The sequence below is a fragment of the Corvus brachyrhynchos genome, unplaced genomic scaffold (assembly GCF_000691975.1).
Source record: "Corvus brachyrhynchos isolate BGI_N302 unplaced genomic scaffold, ASM69197v1 scaffold307, whole genome shotgun sequence".
In the NCBI taxonomy this organism is placed as follows: domain Eukaryota; kingdom Metazoa; phylum Chordata; class Aves; order Passeriformes; family Corvidae; genus Corvus; species Corvus brachyrhynchos.
In genome coordinates this window covers 1,266,982-1,289,715 of record NW_008239288.1, presented here as the reverse complement: position 1 = coordinate 1,289,715, position 22,734 = coordinate 1,266,982, and the positions used below count along the sequence as shown (strand labels likewise).

The 22,734-nt window shown below is 46.1% G+C and overlaps 1 protein-coding gene across 6 annotated transcripts in view; it reads right to left on the bottom strand.

The window, feature by feature from the left end:
* FRMD4A (FERM domain containing 4A) overlaps positions 1–22,734 on the bottom strand; it is a 362,397-nt gene that overhangs the window by 97,734 nt on the left and 241,929 nt on the right. For all 6 annotated transcript variants that reach the window (XM_017740376.1, XM_017740375.1, XM_017740377.1 and 3 more), the window contains one exon: positions 1,220–1,314. In XM_017740376.1, the coding sequence (XP_017595865.1) occupies positions 1,220–1,314 (95 nt within the window). The remainder of the gene's footprint in view (positions 1–1,219; positions 1,315–22,734) is intronic.

Sequence of the window (22,734 nt, the reverse complement as noted above, 5' to 3'; positions counted from 1 at the left end):
TCAGCTTTTCACACTTCCTCCCTTGCTAACCCAGATCTTTGCTCACACAGTTAAACCTGGAAGTTCCAGGGGAGGCTGGGCTCTCTCTAATTGCTGATATCTCCTCATTAGCTTTCCTTGCACTCCCAGGGGAGCCCTGTGCCCGCCCAGCTGAACTGAGAGTTGGGACTTGCTCAGCTGGTCTCTGGTTACAGTTTGAGATGTGCCTTGTTTCTCAGCTGTGCTCTTGGGATTTTTAAAGGAACATTTTCATCTCCTAGTGTGCTTTGGATTCCCTTCATGGCTTTCCTGTGCCTCTTAGAGAGCACCCACTGAGTAACTTGCTCTCTCCAAGAATAAACACTGTGGCAGGAGCAATTTTCTCCTCCTGCTTTGTGGAAGGCCAGTGCCTCCTACTGTTGCTCCTTGGAGAATTAACCTCGTTAATTTGTGTTGGGTTGGAGATCTCCTACAGGGCTGAGCTACTCAAGTCAGTGAGCTGGGATAGATTCTGAGGTCTTGTCTGATTTGGGTCCTGCTTCTGCATGTGCCTGTTGCTGAGCATTCCTCCATCCTGGGAGCTGTGTCCTGAGATGGCCTCAGGCTGCCCAAGGCAGGTGCTTGCCAAAGGAATTGACTTTAGAGGGGTGATTGCTGCCGAGATGAATGCGGATATGTTTGTGCAATTATCCAGCAGCCTCTGATTACCCGATCCTGAATCATTATTCCAGCAGATAATTCACATTTCCCTTCCACTTCAGTAGGAGAGAGGAACTGGCTCATGACAGCAATGCCGCTGACTCAGCTGTTCTGGGGACACAGCATTGGTTTGAAATTTGTTTTTTCGAGATGATTTGGGTGTGGGAAGCCTCTTCCTGATTAATATACAAAGGAAAAACCTATTGCAAACCAAGGTGGGTGTCCATACAAGACATAATCCATATGCCAAGGACGGCATACCTCCTGAGAGAAAACAGCTGGAAAAATGTAACAGGGCGCTGCAGTACCACTGAAGGATCACAGTCTGGGACTAATCATAGCCTTTGGCAGACCTTTAATGTTTCTCCAGCGCAAATTTTATTCTTGTTGTTTAATCTGGGGGTAGATATGGCCTGTCTTGAGACAAAACCTCAAATTTTGTGGTAATTTGGTCCCTGCCTCCCTAGACCTTGGTCTAGGACCTTGCTGCACACAGTGCTGCCAAGAGTTGCCTCTTAGGTCTTTGATTTCTCACACTTACGTTTCATCTGTGAATGCAATTCCAAAGTATTCCTTCTCCTTCAGGTTGAAATGAGATGCCACCAAGTCAAGCAACTCCTTGGCCAAAAGCTTTGGCTGAAAAACAAAAATGAAAGAAAGTGATTAATGAGGAGAATTGGATAGAACTGAACTGTGCTTGAGGAGGAAAACACTATCCTTGAAACTACTCCACAGCTGTTGCTTTTATGTTCCCTCTGGTGTTCAAGCTAAATCTGCAAGGAACATTAGCTCCTTGAAATGAGCAGTAGTTTCCCTCCTAGGTAAATACTAAAAACCTGGCAATTCTGACCTATTCAGCAGTTAATGTCTCTGCAGACAGATGATCTGCTGCCTGCCAGCATTCGGATCTACCAAGACCAGCTCACTCCTGCCTCTCTGATAATTTTAGATGTTAAAACTTTTTATCAAGGACCTTTGCAAACACAATTCAGACACCCACTCTCTCACACACAGCATAGATATACGCTCATAACACTAAGAAAATACACAGTGCCAAAAGATAGGATGTGACAGGACCAAATGGGAAGTAAATGACAGAACAAAATAGTTTCCCATTCAGTATTGCTTGTCATATAGAGATAAGGATGCATCCTCAAATTTAGGCACTTGGAAGGAAAGAAAGGAAAGCAGCACACACTCTCAGAATACTCTTTGTAAGACAATAAAAGCCAAGCTCAGAGAAACAGAGCATGGTTCATCACTACCTTTACTGCAAAACCTTATTTGTCTTTTAACTCTAATATGTACTCCTGCCTCGATGAATTTTCATCTGCTCTACTGTGCTCTGGTTTTTCCAACCACATTTCTGAAGACTTGGCAATAGCACACTCACTTGTGGGAAACAGGAGTACAAAGGATCCAGGTAACTGTAGCCTGTAATTGCCCCAGATCCCAGAGCTGCAATTGTTACAGCAGCACTGGCACAGCTGGGGTCAGAGATCCCAACAATGTTCCCTGGCGACTGCCTATAAGGATTTGGTCTACAAATCTCTGTGCTGCAAACCTCAGTGAAAATAAAACTGTCTGCAGGCTTGACTGCCCCAACAAGTCTGCCAAGCAGCTGAGTCAGTTACCCCAGACGTGAACCTGCTGTTAAACGGAGGTGAAATGATGATGCTGTGAGGAAAACGGGTGGCAGGGACATGAAAACCCTGCTGTTGTAATCGACTGCTCTGTCCTATAAACACAAACACAACTATAGTAGAAAACCCCTGATTTGTACCTAACTCCTAAACAGATTCATAAGACTCTCAGACTCTCTGAAAATGTCCCTAAACCCAGCACTATCACTCTATCTGACACAGCTGGGACAAACTCACTTCTCTGTATATTTCCCTGGCATTCATATGAGCATTACAGCATCTTCTACCCACCCTGTGGGGAACATCCAATTCACAGGGGGTTTCTAGGTTATGCCAGCAAAGAAAGAAGCAATAGCTGTGCCTAAATGCAGCCCTGGCTTGAAGCAGCCTCTGAATACGAGAGAAGTTGCTGTGTAGGAGGAACACTCTGGCAGATAATAAATAGGTGGGATGCAACCAGCTTCATTTTAATTCCCAAGTCAGACTTCTCAGGCACAAATATTGGAGGCTCTGCTATGACAGCGCTGGTGACTGCATTGACCTTCACTCCTGAACAAGCTCCCAAACGGTGCTCAGAGATGAGTGGACCAGGCATGGGATCATAGTCAGGTCCCCTGTCCCTGTGAGTCCCATCAAAGACCCAAACAAAGAGCACACCAGCTACACCAGTCCCTTTGGAGACTCCTAAGATACTTCTCTCCTGGTATTGTGCTGGGTGGGATGGACATCTGCATCATCCCTGTCTCCTGTAAGATGAACCTCACTTTGTCAGAGCATTTTAAGGGCAAGCTACAGTTTGACTTATGATATACACAAATATTGTGATGAAGAGGAGGGCAAGACTGCCAGTTCAGAGATACACAGGCTCAGTGCAGGTACTTATTGGGGCATTGGGTGAGTTTTCAGCTTAACAACAGGCAAACAAGCACAAACTTTTAAAGGAGAGAGAGGAAGAAGGGTTTGTTTCCTCCCATCGACGTGCAGTTTGAAGCCTTGCTTTTCCCCACCCTTGCCCAAGGATCCCTGCCCTTTTCTCTCCTTGCTGGGCCAAATTCTCTCTGCACCAGAAAGGGATTTCTACCCAGCCCAGGGCTAACACTAGAGGAGGGAATGCATCACAGGACTGACTCCTCCATGGCCAAGGCCGTGGTGAGGGCAGTTGGTGGAGGTGAATCCAGGCATCCTCATGCTGGAGAGTATTGCAGGCTGGGAGCCACGTGGCTGTCACTGCCTGGTGCCCAGTGCTCTGTGTGACTCAGTTATTTGATAAACGAGCAATTGTGCTGCTAAGCAAGGGAATGAGCCATCATTCAGCCTGGCTGGGTGTCCCACCTGAGACGTCAGGGGTGCGAAAGAGTGGTAAAACTTCATGCCCCAAACACAGCAGAGTTTTCCCAATGTGTTGGGTTAAGCACATGGAAGGTACAGCTTGAGCTTTTGCAAGAAAGCAGAACAGAGCAATCAACAGTTGATGTGTAACTGGCTGCCCATGGACATGGGGGAGTTATGGGTTCCTCTGCTGCAGTCAGACAACACTCTCACAAGGAACACTGGACAAGGGAGCAAGTCTCTTCTGCTGTTCAGTCACATCATGAAGAAGTGATGCTCAACTTCTCTTGCTGCACACACTGCTGCATCCAGTCCCAGCTAACAAGTGAGGAGCAGCACCCGAACCCACCTGCCTTCAGCCACCCTTCCCTGGATGCATAAATGCAACGTGGTGCTTCCTTATTTCTGCTGAGTGAGACCAGGCTGAAAAAGCCACGGAGAGGTGGTCAGCATGGTGTGACAGCTTTCCCATCTCTACTGCCCAGATGCGGATGCTCCTCTCCCAGCTCAGCCCCCCGAGGCTCAGCAGGGGCACAATTTCCAGTGCCCTTGCCATGGGGCCTCCTCCAAAGCCTGTGGTAGCAGATAAGGCAGGATAACCCTTTGCCTTGCAAGATAAGGGAAAAGAACAATAGATGCACACCCAGCATTGGAGCAGTGCCAGGTTAGTTACTGGGCCAGAGTCCCTGAAGAGGCTTATGGCAGTGAAGTTAAGCCCTGCTAGTCCCCTCCAAGATTACTTTCCTCTCTCCCCTTAAGCTCTGCAAGGTTATTGTCCTTTCCACTGGGATGACTTGGGTGTCCTCCCAACACAGATGGGCAACCTGAGTGTTTGGAGGGGAGGGGAGGAAGGTGTTTCTCCAGGTAGTAAAGACTCCTCGAGACAAACCTGCAAAGCAGGAATAAGGCAGGAAAAGCCAGCCAGGCAGAAGCTGAGCTGCAGCCTGTCCTGCTGTCTCAGGAGAGACACACAGGGTCGATGTTAGTGGTTAATCTTCTTGCCATTCGCGATGGGAACGGCTGAGCAATGACCTCCTTTCATGTGAGCTGCGCAGACAAAGAGCTCGTTAGCAATGCCTGTGGCAAGTTGTTTTAATTCATTATTAATTTCTGGACTTCATTTTCCAGAGGGAAAATTTTGCATTAATAAAACTTCCATCACAGACACATTGAAGGAGATGGGGACTGGTCTCTGAGCGTGGGGAAATCAGTAGAAAGTGGGCCTGGCACCTTCTGAATTCAATAAAATCAGATGGTCAGCAAGATGCGCCTTGTGCATCCCACAGGAATAAATCAGGGTAACAGGTGGCATTCAGAGTAGAAACTGAACCATGTCCTCAATGATGCAGAGCTACAGAGCTGGACTGTAGTGCCCTGCGAGCTGGCCAGGCAGGTGTGGAGACCCCTCTGCAACAGCTGCTCTTCATCCCCTTCCTACCCACACCTCCCCGGCATCTTCCATGTAACCTGTATCACAAAAGGCAGCCTGTGGGGCACGTCATAGCTGCAGCTGGCTGGCCTGAACTTGGGATGGGGAACACCAGGAGAAATCCTTTGGACCAGTGAGGGCTGAACATGCTTTTCTGGTGATGTAGGTTGTCAGAGCAGCATTATTCAGCCAGGGAATCCCCTGCTGCTCCCTCCTGCTACAGGACCCTCTTTGCAGAAAGGCATGTAAAGAACAGTGCTCTGTAAATCTATTGCTATTGTTACTAGAGAAATCAGCAGGGACCTTATTGTGGTCCCAGCATGCTGGAACTGTGGCCCTGGGGAAGAAGAGTCTGCTCTTCTGTAAGTGCTTACCCCTGTCAGGAGGAAAGGATGAGGGACCCATACTCCTGTGTATGTGAGTGTCTGGCACAGGCATTGGCCATTTATTAGCCAAACCCTGTCCCTGAGGCTTCTCTGCATGGCAGTAACCTGAGTGCTTTCCTGCCTCTGGACCCCTACTTGTATTCCCCAATTCCTACTCCAGACTGGAACAAGCTACATTTTGCAGCCTGGATTTCCTGGACATGCAAACGTGACATTTTCCACAAAACTTAATACCTCAGGATCCACCTGCCAGGTATGATGGCATAAAACATTGTCCAGGGGATTCCTGATACTCTGCAGAGCAGACAACTCTGCTGTGAAGTCAAGCCTGACTTCAGAGCACTCTGAGGTTTCTTCCTTCTGTCTTGGAGAGGCAGGGGAGCAGAGATGGACTCATTAGGGGCTGCCTCCTTATTAGTAAAATGACCCAGACATCCTTCCTTGCTCCCTGGGCCATGCAGGAGAGGTTAGTCTGAAATGATAATGCCATACATCCACAAAGCCTCAGCAGTGAGGAGCACAGCGACCACATGGCTGGGGTTTTCTGCAACCCTGCAGGCTTGAAGCAGTAAACTCATTCCCTCCTTGCCCTCCAAAATAGCTGAAGTTTGTTCAAATAATGACTTAGAGGAAAGGGAGATCTTTATTAGTGGTGTCAGGAGGTGGCAGGGAAAGGGCTGAGCCTCAGTAGCAGCTCTGTGACTTGAACTTGCCATGAAGAAAGATTATGGAAAGGCACCAAAGGCAATACAAGAAGGCCCATATGGGATCACACTTGGCTGACACTCTCAGGGATGTCTCCCTTGCCTTTCCCCATTGCTTAAAGAGCCCACTCCACACCACGCCCAAACCACAGGCACAGCCTGTGCTAGTGAAACCCTCAGCAAGAAAACTTCAATGCACACAATGCCCAAGCTCTGTCTGTATCTCCTTGGCTCTGTTTAAAGGAGCACTCAGCACTGGCAAATTAACCACAGGGGATGAGTCTCTCTTCCGTGCACTCCAGTTATCTCTGCACAGAGGCACTCTACAGGTGTCTCTTCCCAATTAGACATGATGGCAACTTCCCTGAACAGCAATAGAGCACAGAGAACACTGAAGGCAAGTAGGGAGGGGAAGGACAAGCCTGAGAGCTCCTTGCAAAAGGGAAGCTACATGAGGAATGATGATTCGTACTGATTCAGTGTCAAAATCCCAGAGTTTCAACTCTCCTTGATGGATTTATTGGTTGAGTTCATATTAGCATGAGCTCACTAATATGGGCTGCTGTACCCACAGGAGGAACAGGCTGAGCTCTGCTCATGGGAGACCTCCCCAGTGCTGAAAAGAGGAAAAGGAGGAGGTGAGATACAGGTGATGAAAAGCAAGATTTTGCAGCAGAAGGTAACATGCTGATCCCATTTTGGTGCCTCCTAACACCAGCCACAGTCAGTGTCACACAGGTTTAGTGATAATACTGACATGCTATGAGCATGTGTTGGCCACAGGATGGAAGGAGAAGGAATAGGCCTTCTGGGCAGAAGGATTTCATAGCCTGGGAGAAGCTTGTTGCCAAGCTGTAAGGAAGGGGTGCCATCCAAAGGGACCTGTACAAGCTCGAGAAGTGGGTCCATGGGAACATCATGAGGTTCAACAGGGTACAGTGCAAGGTCCTACGCTCAGGTCAGGGAAACCCCTGGTATCAATACAAGTTGGGGAATGAAGAGATGGAAAGCAGCTCTGTGGAGAAGGACTTGGGGATACTGGTGGATGAAAAGCTGGGCACGATCCAGCACTTGCAGCTCAGAAAGCCAAACGTGTCCTATGCAGCATCACAAGAAGCATGCCCAGCAGGTCTAGGGAGGTGATTCTGCCCCTCTATTCTGCTCTGGTGAGACCCCACCTGGAATTCTTCATCCAGCTTTGAAGCTCTTAGTGCAGGAAAGACACTGACCAGTTGGAGCAGGTCCAGAGGAGGGTCACAAAGACGACCAGAGGGATGGAGCACCTCTCTGTCTGACAGAGACAGAATGGGCTGTTTCTGTCAGTCATTGTGGAAAATACAGCAGAAACACAAGCATTCCAGTATTAAATATTCAATATAATTAAAAGACAATGTTACTGGGATTTGAGAAGAGCAAGGAACTCTGGAATCATGTGTTTCCCCAGTGGAAAGACAGACTGCCCACCTTTGGCAGAGGAGCATGTTTCTCTGTGACAGCTTCCCATTAAGCTTAGAAATGAGTGAGTTATAGAAAGAGATTATCTATCCACAGTCCAGCAATGCCATGAATAAAAAACAGATGACATGGTATTAGCAGCTGCTGGTAAGTCCCTAGAAACTCAGGCACACACAAAGTATATTTCATTGTTTTATTAACTGTCAAACAAGCCTATCTATTCCCCCTCCCCCACGTCACAGCTTTTCCCTTTTCTCTGTGGCAGAAGGTTTCTGGGTAATGTATGTTTCAACATATGGACAGACGCATGCCGCCCAAACCCATCCAGCACAGACACATGTTGAGCTGTGGTAACCACGTACTTAACTCACAGCCGAGCAATGTCTCATCTCATTAGGCTAAAAACACTGCTACCATCCACTGTCTCCTTGCTGGGGCGATTTACAGTGTGATATAGCGCAAGAATGCAGAGATGGGACACTGTTAAGCCAAGCATAAAGATTGATAAAGCCAGTGATAAAGACTGTCTGCAGGACTGGTGCTTAGCACTGGTTTTGTGCTCTAACCCAGCTGTGGCCAGGCCCAGGCTCCAGGACTCAAACCACTGGCATTTGGCTGTGAATGGGTTTGGTTTCTGCAGGATGGACTGTGAAGTGCGTTTTGTTCAAACCAGCCTCTCAAGTCCTGTTGATTTGGTCAAATTTTGCTCAACAGTCAAAGGTTGAATGTTTGAAAAATATATTTTTGGTGGCTTGAGTTGCAGTGTAAGCTGGGGAATGCGTGCAATGTGGCCAGTCCATCAGCAGGAGAGGTGAGGTGGAAAAGGAATGGTTTGCATGAATGCAGAGCAATTCCTCCCATGGCTGTGCCCGGTGCAGTCCTACAAGGCAGGGAACAGCGCTTCTTCTTTGGTCTGCTCGAGCCTTGGGCGGTGTAATCAGGAGGAAATAGAAATGCCAAACGGTGCTTCATGCACAATTCTTCCCCTCCACTGAGGGGAGCATTTGCTAATGAAGCAAACTCCAGGTCCTCCCCATGAATTAGATCATCTGCTAAAACCAGCCACGACCCCATCCTCCAACACCACGGAGATAAGGGCAGTAAAGAAACCCACATAGGCCCTGTGTGTTACGATTCTGTTCCTCAGGACATTGATACTCAGTGGTCAGCAGCCTTATCTGCTGAAAGCCAGGAAACGCTCCATGCTCACCTGTGTGCATTAGACAGTGCATTGCCCCATGATAGCCACGGACTGTAACTCCTTCCCCTTCTTCCTTGTGCACAGAACACGGAATTCTCTCATCCAGGAGCCACTGAACTGTCCCTCACTTGCAATTCTCATCAAACTGGGTCTGCCAACAGCTCTGTCATCCTCTTGTTTAACCCATTTCATGCATTTCCAAGAAAAGAAAAATCTGAAGTCACTCCATGTAGTGTTGTGTAAATACCCAGTAATGGCCCTTTTGGCCATTGTGTCATCCAAATACAGGGTAACAATATTGTACAAAACTGCTCAGGCTGAAGGCTTGGGGCTTTAGGGGCTGCAATTCCCCTTCTGGGATAGATCCTCTATTCCTCAACTCCATGTTATTATGTCAGTATATGAAGTGCACATAATCAAAGCAGGCTGGGATGTAGTTGGGTGAAAAATTATTCATTGAAATGCAAAATGCCTGGAGAGGGAGTGCCTTATTTTTTATCATGGAACAGCTGAACTTCATCAGTGTTGGGGACCGGCGGCGGGAGCATTGCTCGCACTGGCACAGGCAGCACCTTCTTCCCAGAGTCAGCGGTTGGCTCTAAAAATCTCTTTTCTTCATTTACATAAGCAAAGGAGAGAACTTGCCTCCAGCAGCTGCCTCGGGAATGTGGAGGGTGGTGACAGAGTGACACTGACGTTTTTTCTTGGAAAGTCAACACCCGCAAGTTGTGGGAATTAAGATTTATTAAGGTCAGAGAGAAATAGACAAAAAAATTTCCCACGTTTTCTGAAAAAAATCTGTTTGGTAAAAGGATTAGAAACACTCTACTGACAAGTTGACTCAGAAATATTCACAGATAGCTGCATTTCTGGGTTCCGCTGATACCTGACACTCCATATCTTAAGTCAGAAGGCATTGCTGATACTCTCTGATTCCCCTACATATTAGCAATGGGAATCTGCTTAAATAATTTTGCAGTCACAGAAAGCAAAAGCATGAGCTGGCCAAGTGTGCATGGCAAATTCAAGTCAAAAGCAAAATGAGAAGCAATTGGTGGGATGAAAAAGGCACTTTTGGGTCTCTAGTATCCCTCCTCCCCTTCTTGTCTGACACAGAGGCAGCTGCACTCTTCCCCCATTCAGAAGGGGTCTCTGTTGATGCCCAGTGACCCCATTCCTCCCTTGCCATCTGTATCGCCCCGCTACTCCAACAGAGTTTTCAGGTGACTGCGTCCAAAGAGGCCAGCCAGCTGCAACTGGTACCGGGACAGGAAATCTGCTCCATGCTCAGATCTCTCTCTCATCCACAACAAAAGCCTCAGCACTTCCCTCTTCCCTCCCTTAGCCCTCTGCCTGCTCCAGTCCTTTGTCTCCACTGGGAACAGCTGATGTCGCTACATACAGCTGAAAGAGCCTGGCTGATGTGCTGAGGATGGCAGAAGGAAAAGCCCAGGTTTAGGGCTGGCCCTGGCTCTGATCACATATTTTTTTCTCCATAGACCTGAAGAACAAGGAGGTTTGGTGGCTTAGTGCACTACATCCCACATGAGAACCTGCCTCTCTGTCTCCTGCAGGACTGGGGAGAGAGAAAGGATGCTGTGCCTGGCATTCAAACTGTCCTGGTCTGCCCTGACCACATGGGGTGCCAGCAGGACGAGCACACTGTAAAGTATTTCTTCCTGGGATCCCCCAAGAGTCTGCATCTCTGAGCTGTGCAGTCTGGATGTGCAGGCTCGATGCACATCCCCTTTATGGAGCATCTGTGCCAGGTCCAGTGTCCCCCAGTGCACCTCCCATGCGCTGGAGCGCTGGTCTGTGCATGCACAAGCAGTCCTTTCTGCACAGGATTTCCAGAGGAATGTGGTCAAAATCCTCACATATCCCCCTGGGTTATCTTTCTGGGCAGTAAGAAAGATCATGCAGGGTAACCTCATGTGAGGACTCAAGCCACCCTTGAGTCCTTTCCAACTGAACTGTGGCCAGGAGCATGAACTGAATGAAAAGAAGGCCAACCACAGAAGCAAACCCAGACTGGAAGGGAAAGCAGACATCTTTTTTGGAGGGATTTGATGGAAAGTGTGGAATTCCTTATGCTGACTGGTGTAAAAATGGCTTTTGTAGCACTGCCAAGGTTACTGCCAACTCATCTAATCAGCTGTGAAAATATCACTGAAGCAAGTTAAAAAGTCGCCCCAAGTCAATTTGCGCATGCAACTTTTATTATTCTTTACTTAAACTTTCTAGATTTGTTTTTGGATTATTGGAAGAAACAGATCCTTCCTCTATTATCTGTCTTTGGGTTTCTCCCAAAACCTAACACAACATCGAATCTGGTTTGACCTTTACAAGACAATCCTGAAGACAAGCTTGGCTGGCTGCTTGCTTCGCTATGTGCCTACTCCAGCAAATACTGTATTTTCAGGAGGCTGCTCCAAACTCCATGAGAAGTTTTACAGTATCATCAAGAAATACATGCTGTGGGTTAATACAGTTTTAATGAAAATACATCCCAAATTTGACTATTTTGACTGAGATTTTTTTTAACTTTCAGGGAATTTAGAGCAAACTTATGAGGCACTAACTCAGAAGGACTGGTGCAAAATAAAGGTACTCACTTATGTGGACCCAAACAAGCAACTTTCAAGCAAACTCAGTTCCTTTAGAGCAAAAGAAAACCCATTCCCAGCTATGATGATCAGATTCACTAGCCCTTTAAATCATCCTCAACATCTTGAATGTATTAGTGATCTATTTTGTAGCTTCCCATCTCCTCATACATGAAGCATCTATGAGATTTGTATGTTATAAATGAGAAAAATATGGATGATAGATCAGCAGAGGAGAAGGAAGATGCCCACACACAGGAGGACTTTCCCTTGGTTTAAGGCCATCAGTTTCATATAAGCAGTAGAAAGAAGTATCTAAACTTCAAAGCAAACCCCGATTTTGAAGGTCACAGTGGCTTCAGAATCTCCCACTCCACCTGATCTCCAGATCGCTGGGACTGGGTGTATTTGGCACTTGGATCTCCACGGTTTAGCAGCACTGCCTATATCAGCACTAGTAACCTGAAGAAGGTCATAGCATATCACGCTACCACAGCCTCAAAGAAGCCTGGGTAACCAGGCAACACTTTATGCTTTCCCTCATCCTTCCAAAGAGTCAGAAAAGTCTCGTTTTTCAACACAAAGGCATTTAACCTGTGGAAGATGCCCCTGCAACAGAGATGGATTTCATTGCCATTATCTGTAATCAATTTAAGCAAGCAATGATATTACTGAGACTAAACAAATCTCATGGTTTTATCACAGAACTGTGGGTCTCAGAGGATTTTTCACCTTCCTTTGCACATAACATGCAGCAGTGATAGATGCAGAGGCCAGATTAGAGGGAGCTCTCCAATTGGAGATTGGTGCTAAATTAATACAAACTGAAGCAGCTCAAGATGCAAATTGCACATGCTGGGGAGTTAAGAGGGTTTGTGTACAGGGCTTTGGTTCAAACTCTTGTCTTAATGCAAAGGAAAAAAGACACGGGTATGGCATTCTCTGCAGCACTCTGGGTTGGAAGAGAGGTGGCCTACTTTAGGAAAGCACTTCCAAATTTTTTCAGATAATCGGTATTGTAAATGCTCAGCTTAAAGTATTTAGGGTCTTCATGTGTACTTGCCTTTCCGTTTCTGGAGATAATTTTGAAGCAGGGTAGTCAACTGCTTCAAGAAAGTCAATTGTGTTTTAAATCATCTGACTGTATCACATGTGGCAAATCAAACTTTGAACATGAAGCAAGCTTCAGAGCCAGCTTTCTGGGCAGGAATCCATTTCACACTCAGCTGACAATGGGGCTTGATAAGCACTCGGCCAGTGTGAATAACCAGCTGCCTTCTATATATATTTCGATTTGGTAGCGTCTGTTGAAGTTTTATATCACTGAGAGATTCTTGGTCTTCTTTTAAAGCATTAAACCTACCTTGACAAGGTCAACAACAATTTCTACAGAGGTCAGCATTTTTATTTTGAAATATTTGATCATAATTCTATCAAACATTAAAGAAAGAGTTTGGCTAGGGCACATAATGAAATTGGACAGCTCACACAATCCATTTATCTTTTCGACTGTAAACCTCTGAAGTGCTCTAGTTCATCCAGTTTCAAATCAACTGTAGAAATGTCCATCTCCCTTTACGCAGCCTACAGAAATTGGTGCTTGGAAATGCTCTGGATCTGTTATTGCTGATGTGGAAAAGGAAAAATAATTTCCCAAGATATACTAGCTTAGTTGCATTCTTATGTTCTGTTTGCTTTTTAAAAATCTCTCCTGAATAGGGACTTTTATTTCCATCCTCACCCATAGTCACTTCTTCATTACTGAAAATATTTAATAAGCTAAGTGAATGCTTATTTTTGTAGCACATTTTCTAAACACATTAAAATAATTTATTAAAAAACCCGTCTGCTAGCGAACCTAACATTAATAAAAGTAAATAAAGTAAATAATAGTGCTAGGATGTATAGGATTAAATTGTCCTGTTCTATTTTACACAGCAACTGTGAGTGCAGGGAAATGAATTAAACTTGACAAGAGCCACATCCTCATGTGCTGAGACTAGGGAAGGTAAGTGCCTCCAGAAGCACAGTGGTGCATGGGCTTTTGTGCATTCATCTTCTCTACCTGTACTTATACTTAGGGATGCAGTCAAAAGAGCTGACTCCACTAATAGATTCTCCATATATACAGCAATGTTAGAGTTCCCTCCCCTAAAGAACTTGGGAGCTGAAGCACATTGGTCTTCCTGGATGTTCGCATCAGTTTAATTATCTCTGTATATTGCACAGTTGCTATATTAAAAACATACCACAATGTTTTGAAGCTTTTTGCTTAACACACTCAAATGTAAAGCATACTATGAAAATACTACCCATCAGACAGACAGGTCAGGAGAGAGAGGCTGAACTTCACTTGCCAGATGTTGGTTACATTGCTCAGTGCCTGATGGCAAAGCTCAGGTGTTATGGGGAGTCAAGCGGTCAGTGAAAGAGAGAAATGGGATAGCTAAGGAAGCTGCTTTAACCTTGAAGTCAAGTAGTAAACTTCAAGTACTTGAAATAGAAGTGTAATGCATTGTGTAGGTCCAGCTCTCAAGGCACAGGAAATCAGTGCTACCCCACTTACTTCCTCACTGGTAGTCTGGCTTCTAATCTGTGACTGAGTGTGGTTCCCAAGTTCACTAGAGCAGTGGCTGGGACAGGACCCTGACTCTACTGGGCCATGGGGCAGGGTCTGATACACCTTGTCCTGTAAGACAGAGGGTTCCTCCACTCTGGGTGAGCACCCAAGAGGAGACTTGGCTTCTTGAGTCAGCACAAGGTGTGGGATATAACCAAGGATTAGGCTTGTGGTAAAAGTGTGGTTATTTCAGAGGGAATGGGAAAAATCAACAACCTTTCATCTACAGAAGCACAGAAACTCTCCCTGCCTTCAGTGACTCTGCAGTTTTTCCTACTGAGTCTATACATTCACAGCCTATATATGAAGTCAACCGTGTGTGTCCCTAAGAAGCAAAGTTTTCCATGTCCAGCATGCCTTGGGACAGCAAGGAAGCTGCCTGGATCCTCTGGTCTGGTCCCCTCTATCAGTCACAGCACTCACCACATCCAGCACTTGTCGATGTCAATATCAGAAGGACAGGGAGAGGACACCTCAAGGAGCAGATCAAGGTTCAATGGGGAAACCCATTGAACCTTGATCTGCTCTTCAATGATCTGAACTTCAATGGGGAAACCCTCAAGGAGCAGATCAAGGTTCAATGGGGAAACCATGGGCACAGGCAAGTCCTGCCTCCACTTCTAGATAAATCACCCTGGTCCACATCAGGACAGTCAAGAGCCTAAATGTGCCCTACTAGTCCCCCCTCCTCACAGCTCTGTTCTAATGCCTTGTAGGCAAGCCTGAAGGGGAATGGGAAGGGGACAAGAATGCTGGGCTTTCCTGACTCCAGGCTCATCAATGTCACAGTGTGACCCCTATAAAAAAATGAGGAGGCAATGGAGAGAAATGACAACTGGCCACAATCCAAAAGAAAAGAATGCAAAATACTTGCTCACCATAGGAATTGTTCTTATCCTCCATAGCAGGATAAGAAAGGCTTATTTCCCCTGATATTTGTAAAAAGAAGTGCTGGTAATAAACCAGTTCCATTACAAAGGAGGAGGGTGAAATGAATGACCAGATGAGATAGTGTCTTTTTTTAAAAAAAAAAACATCTTTTTTTTTCTGCAAAGAAAGAATAAAAAAGAAAAAAGACGGAATGGTTAGGAGAGAATTCAGGCAGGGTAGAAACTGTTAGTGATAAACAGCTACTAAGAAAATAAGTGGAAAATCTAAGTGCATACAAATGTGGGTGATGACCCATGTATTGGGGCGATAGCAGAATTAGCCAATGAATGTAATGAACCATGAAAGGAGAAACTTGGAGAATATGGAGAATTGAGGAAATTTTTCTAAGCAGGAAAGGTAGAAAGCAAATAAAGGCAGCCTGGGTTCTGAAAAGGAGGGATCCTTGGCCTGTGTATGGGGAAAGGCCCAAGTGTGCCATGCAGTGGCATAGCACAGGGAGTTGCTGGGCACAGGCTGAACTTTCTTGCCAGCATCCAGAAAATCTCTTTCTGGGTCTTGCCCAGAACACGTCCTCACTGCAAAAAAAAGAGATCAAAGTGCTTAGGCAACTGTATCTGTTCCTGCTTTCCTTGAACCCAATGTGGAAGATGGGCAGGAGCAGATCCCACAGCAGCAGTGTGGGCAAGGCTGTCCCCAGTACATTTCATTGAGTGACAGAGACAAAGCCTCAGAAGCTGGGCCAGCTTGGAGATCAGTCATGCTGCTGGCAGATGCTGGAAGCACAAAGACCTCCCAAAAATGATGCTGGAGGTCTTGATGGCCCCTGGCAACTGAAGGCATCTCTGCTGGCTGGCCAGCAGTCACACTGCCTGTGTGACAGATCTCTCTCATTTCTCCCTTGTCATATCCTACCAGGTGGCTGTAGACCCACCCCAAAACTTGCTTTATGGCAAGGAATAAATTACTTAATAATTTCTAATTCTGAAGGGCTGCAGTTTTGGAAAGATTTGCACTTCATACATGAAGGTGATGAGAATAATCCCATTTAATGTGATTTCTGAAAAACTGAGGAAGGTGAATTTGGGCAGGGAAAAGGTTTTGTCATTCTCCGTGATAAAACAGGAGAGATGTTTCACTTGTAGTAGGGAATTAGTTTTGACTTTTCAGGGGCTCAAGTGCTCCAGCGTCAAAATTCTCTCTTCCTCCACAGACTCTTCCACAACTGTGTGGTGGTTTTTATCCCTTGCATTGGGAGCATGCCATGGACTCAGTGTATGTCTGCCTCTGATCAACATTCAGAGCTTCATTATTTAAACAGTGGGAGTAGAGTTTCTGTTGGTTTTCCTTTCCTTATACCTTAAATAGTTGTTGACTAAGTGAAAGCTTTGGAAAATGGGTAGCAGTCATCTGAATCTATCCTCACAATTTATTTGGACATTGGTATTAACCAGGACCTTTCAGCCAAACTCTGATTTGGCATCAGGAGAAAAAAAAGGATTCACTCAATCCATTTTCCCCCTGTGTCTGGGCAGCCCTGCAAAAGCACAGGATGAGCTGAGTGCAGCTCAGGAGATCCTTGCAGCACAGGAAACACCTGTATGGGCTGCTGGTCCCTGTCCCATCAGCTGCGGAGTGGGAGTAATACCCTGTACCATTAAATCACAACACAAGATGTCATTCTTCACCTAGGATATAGCCTCCTATTGAATGGACTTCAGGAGGAAAACCTTTATTTCTACATATTCCCCTGCCAAAACTATTCCTCTGTAAATGGAGCTTCCAGAGCAGCTCCTTGGTCACTTCAATGTCTGGACTTGAACTACGTTACTGAGGACTATTGGAAAGACCCTGTAGAAAGACCCTAGGTCCATTCCACTTGCAGTAGGGATCAGGAAAACATCTGCCTGCCTGTCTGCTCTCCCAGGAAGCTCTGAATATGGGTTCGCAGTTTGTCCAAGGAAAAAGATGCCAGTATCTCTTTGAAGAGAAAAGAAACTCAATGGCAAATATATTTCACCCTGCAGTGTCTGAGTCCACAGAGGAACTCTTGCTGGTAGGAAAAGTTATAAAAAGAGAGGAGAAATTCCAGAAAAGGCAAAATTCTCAAACATAGACTTATTTTCAGACAGAAAGTAGTTATATGAGAGCAAAGGGGTATGTTATATCCTTATAGTATAAACCACTGCTGCTCAGTGGAGATTCATCCATCAATACCAGAAGAGAAGCTGGCCTATGGCTCTTTGCTGGTTTGCCAGACTTTTATTAAATGCACAAGAATGCCAAGTCTGTAATGTCTAAAAGTGAATTTATTTAACAATGAACTCTTTGAAAAGGGAGTCCCAGATGTGTAATTAATAATGAATCAGTGATGTGAAATCTGATCCAAAGCCTACTGAAGCTGATAGACAGACTCTGACTTCAAGGAGTTCTGGATAAGGCTCTCATTAGGCAAAAGGAAAAAAAAATTAAAAGCTGAGCCAGCTAGTTGGTTAAAAAAATATTATAGCTTGGATTCTGTGCTAAACAGAGACATACAATAATCTGCACTGCACATAAATCCCTCCTCTGCTGACAGGGGACTCACACATTTCTGAGTCTGAAGCTGAACTTGAAATCTAGGAGATAAAATAAAATAAAAAAAAGCTGTGAGAGAGATCCCCAAAAGGAAAACCTCCAGCGGTTTGAACCACAGCTCATTTCCTCTTGGCATGGATGGGGAGATAACTGTCAGATCTGTGTCATCTGGAGGCAGCAGATGCTGCTGCTCCCTGCGTGCCAAGGCTCTGCCCGCCCCCTGCCCTGCTCCAGCCTGAGCACCCACCTCTGCCTGGCCTCGCCTGGCTCTGCCTCAGCTCCACGAAATGCACGGCACGGGGATTATCAGCCTGGAATTCCTGCCAAGCCCAGCGGAGCATGGCGTCCAAAGGGGGATGCAGCTTGTCTTCCATCAGTGCAACTTAATTCAATTTGTCAGGGCTGCAGACGGTTTGGGTGAGCCTGATGCGATCACCACCATCCCAGCACTGGCCAAATTGTGCACTGTGAGACGGGCTTCTGGCAGCCTCTGTTCTTCATTTGCCTTTCAATATGACTGTGATGGGGAGGTGGAGATGTTTGTTGATGAACAATTTCATCATTCCATATCTTTTAAGGGAGACATAAAGTGCATATATTAAGTCATCCCCTTGAGTAAAATATTTTTAAGTATAGTAACACAGCTCATTTTTAAGTAATCAAATAATAATTAAAAATAATTGTCTCCCAATTCTGCTGAAGAACCAATGCATCTACATTGAATTTGCTTCTTTAAGAGCAAATTGTAACTCAATCTAAATGTAAATTCCTGGAGAATCTGCTATCTAATTCTCATTATTTCCACTTGCTTAATGCAATTAGAAACATCTGTCACTGATCAACTGTCCACACAGTGAAAACAAATAATAATTCATGCTCTCTGCCTCCATAGTGTTTTTCAGGGAATGGACTGCTTTAAAACTACTCACTAGAGCCCAAGAGCTAGAGCTGTGCAAAATGCTTGTGACAAGCTCTGAATCATAGCAAATGTGCCTGACCATCAATGTCTCTGTAGCTTAGTGACATTTGCTGAATAATTTGACAAAATTCCAGATACATATAAAAGTCACCATCCTGCTTTCTAGAAATATTTGGCTCTGGGGTACCCATCCTCAGGAATATATGATGTCCTGCCAGGGACAGATCTCACCCCCTTATCCCAAAGCCTGGACCCAAAGCCGCGGTGGAGCACACAGATGCACATTTGGTTGCTGAAGGAGCATAAGAAGGCCTGAGAAAGGGACATGGGTACAGAGAGAAAAGACACTGGAATCCCTGGGGCTTGAGGGTTATCCCAGCTGCTGTCTGCGCTCCCAGTTTATGTGGCTGTGAGAAGAGTGGAGGGAACCAGCAGAGTGAGAAGCCGTTAGAAATGGGCATCCAGTCCCCATGAGATGAACAAGGTCAGGGGCATGGATGGTGCTTCCTCCTCTTTAAAGCACATTAGTACATATAAACTCTCTGTTGCTCAAAAGACAATAAAAATCAAAAGAGAAGATAAAGTTTAGAAGAACTGAACATCATGAAATAGGCTTGTTCATCCCCTGCCCACTAGTGATAGGGATGAAAGACTAAAGACACAGCCCAAGAGGAAAGGTATTCTAATCAGGTGTCTACTGCTGAAATGTCCTCAAAAGACAGAACAAAATTAATCCAAAAACTAGTCTTTCTGGTAATCAAGAAATTCCACAAGCCAATGCCACAGCCAAACACTCTTTTTCCCTTCGAGCTGCTCAGCAGTGGGAGGCTCGTCCCATGCAATGGTCTGGCTGCGTGGGACTGATGCATGCATGCTGGCATAAAGGCAACAAACAATAACCAATAAAACAACAAACCAATACACATCAGAGGGACTGGGGAAACATGAGCAGTGGCATTGCCCACATCACCACGTGGGTCAGAACAACTCTATGCATTAAATGCCGTTTGGTTGAAGTTGGATTCAAAGTGAGGAGGGGAAATGAAGTGAAAATGGCTTGGCTGGTTTGGTTTATTTTATTCTTAAAAAGGGCAGATGCAATCTCTTTCATTCATCCCTTTTCCAGGAGACCAGTGTAAGTTATATATCTTACAAGATCCACTCTGACAAGCTGAAGTCTCTAACACTGTCTGGGCTGCCAAGCCAGGAGGGCTGGGATGAGCTGGAAGTTGCTGGCCTGTTCATGATCTCGTCAGGTTGCATTTAGTCACTGCCGTGCCTCCTGTTCCAACCCCCAATTTCTCCATCCTGCACTGCAACCACAGGGTTATACACCCAGCAATGAGCCAGTGGTACCTCTGCAGCTTGGCAGTTTGATCCCAGTGGCCCAAAATGTATCTGGTGCCTGTGAGAATATGAGGGGATGCCTGTACTACTCGGCCTGTGTTATTCCAGGGGATAAAGAGGATGGCGGCTCCTGAAGGCAGATGTGATGGGGACCAGGCTGCAGTGTTAGTCTGCTGCCTGCTTGCACAGGAGAGATTATTCTTGTTCTGTTAATGGGGATGCTGGAGACAGGCTGCACAGAGAAGGGGAGACTCCAAAATAGAGATGACTCATTAAACCAAAATCTGTACTATGAATCAATTTTCCCAAAGGTGAAAACCTTTCAGAGCTGGTATGTTTTGCTGGCTCTACCTCCAAGAATCTGGTTTGACCTGCTACCAAGATATCTTCGAAGTCGGAACAGAGACTGAAGCTTCCTCCCAAGGCAGATTTAGAATTGTGCTTCTTCCTCCCCAAATATGGGCAGTTTCCCAGCAAAGGTAATAACAGAAGTGTTTTCGTTCAAACATAACAGTAATGAGCCATGTCTGAGTGCACAGAGATGGGAAAGTAAAAGACATCCTATCTGTATTAACAACCTCTCATCCAAAAGGATTGCTTCTTTGGGAGAGGTCGGGGCAGGAATATAAGGGGAGAAGGGGTACAGCTTGTTGCTTATGATGAGCTCATGCAGGTTTTTTTAAAGCATGACCCAATTATAAGCCAAGAGCCATCTCCTTTGTCCTGAAAATTAGAAAAGCTGATGGTTTTTCTGATGATATCCAGTATTGTGGCTGACACAAGTGCCACGGGCAGCCTTTCTGTGCTTGCAGTGACTGCCTCGCTCCTTCTCCAGGCACCCAACTCATGGCTGTGCTGCTGTCAGCAAGCTACTGCAGCCCTGGGGGAGGAGGGGAAATCGGGGAAATCATCCACCAAAGAGAGAGACAAATCCATTTTGACTTCACAGAGCCCAAAGTTTCCCCATCATCAGGCACTTCTCCAAAATAGAGAGAGAAAGGAGCAACAAGCCACACACTGGAAATATGGCAAGGGTTGGGGGTTGGAGATTTGCTCTAACACTTGAGGATGGCATTTTGCATCATTCCAGAGAGAATGGGCCTAAAAAAACACACTCCTGGACAAAAGCAGAGGGAATGGATCGGGACTGTAGAGGGAGAGGTGAGGTAAGCAGGGTTGAGGAACACTCAGGTCTCCCTCAGAAAGGGCAGCATGGTGTCCTTGCATGCCTGTTCTGCCCATTCCAAGCCTTCTGTCCCCTCTATGTGGTCACAGGTGCCACTTTTCCTCCTGTGCCACAGGTGGGCTGAACTAGACCCAGCAGCCTTTGCTAGTAGCACCTTGGTGCCAGACCCAGCTCATCTTTGCTTCGCTTGGTGCCATTGTCAGGTGTGATGCTCAGACCTGTGTCTGTTTAAGCACAGGTTTGAGCTGCTCTAAACTACGTGGCCTGAATCTGTGGCTGCAGGCAAACTGTTCCCACCTGACACCACACAGCCATGGTCAGCTGCTGCTTTGGGTTACTTGCAGCAAGGGAAAGGGAAAGGAAATAATTTCCCAGTGAGACAGTCAAGACCCTTTTTACTCATTATGTGCAATGCCCCTGAGCCCAGCAGCCTCAGTTGTGGCCAAAACTCTCACTGTGCTGTGCTGAAGGAATTGCCTTCTGGTTGAAAGTTGAGATCTTTTGTCTAAGCTGCATCCACTGAGGCTGAAAAGGAAAGGGAATAGAAAACTATTTTCTATAAGCTGAGTAACGCAGCTTAGACAATCAAGCTGCTCGCCCATTCACTATCAACCTCATACTTGTGCTGCACAGCCTGATGGCAGCAATAAAGGGAAATGTTCCATCCTGAAATGCTAGCTCCAATTGGAAATGCACCTTTTTTACCTTGCTCAAAAGCAAATCTTCTATGCTGCCTCATTCATCATTTCTCCTGAGCTACACTCCTCTGGACTGTTCAATATCTCCTGGAATCATCTCTGGTACATCTGTTATTATTTTTCAAAATTGCTTGCTCAGACCATGCTATAAAAAAAATAATTTTCTATTTCCACTACCTTCCAGGAGGTAGATTCTGTCTTGTGCCACATTTAGCGCTTTCTGATCTCCTTGGGTTTCCTGTCTGGCCAGGAGGACATGAAAGGAGGAGCTGGAGCCAGAACAGGACTGGTGTGACCACACACAACCACCCACAGTGTGAATACCTATGAGAGCTGATTGCAGAGTCTTTTTGCAGCTGAGGAGAGAAAGGGGCATGACTCATTTCAGATGATCCCTTTTAGGATGAGCTCAGCTGTGCCCTACAAGTGCCCTCTTCCCTCCATCGTCTCTAAAATCATGGCTCAGGCACAGACACCCACACTGTTTATGCCTTAAGTTAGAAGAGATTAATCTCACCACTGCCTGCCATGGAACACATCAGACAGGCTGGGGCTGAAGGCAAGGGATGGGATGTGGCACCAGCACAAGGGCTACTCCACCGGGAAGGAGCAGCAGCAGAGAGCAGGAGGAGCTCTGTGCATTTCAGCCTCATTGTCCTGCTGCTAAACTTAATTTATTTCCACTGTTGAGCTTGTTGGTGCCTCATGGCTGAGCAGATCCTGCAGTTGTCCCTGGGTGGGGGAAGCAAGGCTGGGGGACACTGGCTTGTGATGTGGCACCAGCACAAGGGCTACTCCACCGGGAAGGAGCAGCAGCAGAGAGCAGGAGGAGCTCTGTGCATTTCAGCCTCATTGTCCTGCTGCTAAACTTAATTTATTTCCACTGTTGAGCTTGTTGGTGCCTCATGGCTGAGCAGATCCTGCAGTTGTCCCTGGGTGGGGGAAGCAAGGCTGGGGGACACTGGCTTGTCCATGGCTGGAGCAGCATCTCATGGGATACAATGACATATTTCACAGCCACTGTTGGACACTGGCAGGGAGGGCCCGGCTGGAAAAAAAACCCCCCGC